Source organism: Cyprinodon variegatus, unplaced genomic scaffold, assembly GCF_000732505.1.
Source record: "Cyprinodon variegatus isolate N-32 unplaced genomic scaffold, C_variegatus-1.0 Scaffold1666, whole genome shotgun sequence".
NCBI lineage: Eukaryota > Metazoa > Chordata > Actinopteri > Cyprinodontiformes > Cyprinodontidae > Cyprinodon > Cyprinodon variegatus.
In genome coordinates, this window is record NW_015152119.1 from 79,063 (window position 1) to 80,642 (window position 1,580).

General features: G+C 45.9%; 1 protein-coding gene across 1 annotated transcript in view; it reads right to left on the bottom strand.

The window, feature by feature from the left end:
- Positions 1 to 1,344: 1,344 nt before the first annotated feature.
- LOC107104248 (adhesion G protein-coupled receptor F5-like) overlaps positions 1,345 to 1,580 on the bottom strand; it is a 19,759-nt gene continuing 19,523 nt past the window's right edge. The window contains exon 7 of the mRNA XM_015404209.1: positions 1,345 to 1,443. Within this exon, the coding sequence (XP_015259695.1) occupies positions 1,345 to 1,443 (99 nt within the window). The remainder of the gene's footprint in view (positions 1,444 to 1,580) is intronic.

A 1,580-nucleotide genomic window follows, 5' to 3' on the forward strand; every position in this document is an offset into this window, starting at 1 on the left:
TACCCTAACCTTTTCAACGGTACCACTTATGATCAGAAATAAAGGGGCCGTTGTCCAGAGGCAGCTGTAGGCAGCCAGGAGCATGTGGAGGTTTCAATGCTGACCTCGTTGGCATTGTAATGGACCAGCAGCTTGGCCATGCAGATGGGCCAACGCCTCGTAGAAGGAGAGCTACGCGCCCAAGTTGAACAAGTATGGTAGCCTGAAGACGAAGAAGCAGAAGAGGTGGCTTGCCCCTGTCCTGGTTGCCTTCTCGTTCGCCGACCTCTTCCCAGAGCCCTCCCACACGCAGGTGGAGGTGACGGCACAGCAGCAGGCGAGGAATACCAGCTTAGGCAGCATCGAAACCCGTGGATGACCACTGTCCACTGGCGAGTGCTCTCCACCGGGTAGACGCACCGGCACGCGCCCTCGGTGGAGAAGGCTAGGTAAGGTGCAGTGAGCACGGTCATGGGCAGCCATGTTCCAATGTAGATGGCTCTTTAGGTGAGCATATTCCTGATCTCCAGGCCGTCAGTGCCGCCCCTCACCACCGGGTACCAATCAGCGCTGACCAGTGGTGTCAAAAGTACACACATTTGTTGGCTAAGTAGAAGTATAAATACAGCAGTTTAAAAACACTCTTTTAAAAGTTGAAGTATCAACTTGACCTCTTTACTCAAGTAAAAGTGAAAAAGTACGTGCTCCACAGCTACTTAAAGTATAAAAGTATAAAGTAACACCTGCTTGCTTCTGATGATTTCCTTTGGCGTCAGCACAAATTTGATGAATAGGTAACCTATGGGTGTTTGTATTATATGACACTAGTTTTCACTAGATGTGGATGGCGCCTTTGATGGTGCACATGATGTGAAATAAATATTTGAAACATTAAACACAAGCCAAGAGGAACAAGTAACATTTGTTTTAAAAATGTAAAAAATAGAAAGCACAGATACTTGTGTGAAAATGTAATGAGTAGAAGTCAGAAGTAGGAAGAAAAATAAGTCATGGAGTAAAGTATAGACAGCTAAGAAGTGTGCCTACGTACAGTAACAAAGTGTTTGTACTTGGTTATTTGACATGTCTGGCGCTGATGAAGGCCATTATCAGGACGCTGCCATTCAGGCTCGCCATGTAGACCGCTCAAAATGATGAACAAAGGAAGCCTCTGAAGTACCAGCTGTCGAATGCTCTCACAGCCCAGAGCACACAGGAGGTTGGCCACTGACAGCTGGAGCTTATATTTGTCCACAGTTGTTCTTTTCACCCTTGCCCAGCTGTACGTCATGGCAAACAATAGGTTGTTGCTGATGGTCATCAGGAAGGATATCCTACCATAAGCCGCGCAGAGGTAGATCCCGTCTAAGTCAGCGCCGCCGAGGGGCAGGGGTTGAGTTCAGGGTGTGGAGGGTGGCCCTCCGACGACACGTCTACGGTTCCGTTGTGGTTGTAATAGACCCCCTGCAAAGAGAAAATGGAGATTATGTGACAGAATAAAACATTAAATAAAAAAGTAAATGAATAAATTAAACATAAATAAATAAAATGTTAAAATAAAATATAACATTGTACAATTAATGAGGAAAACCATGTATGGA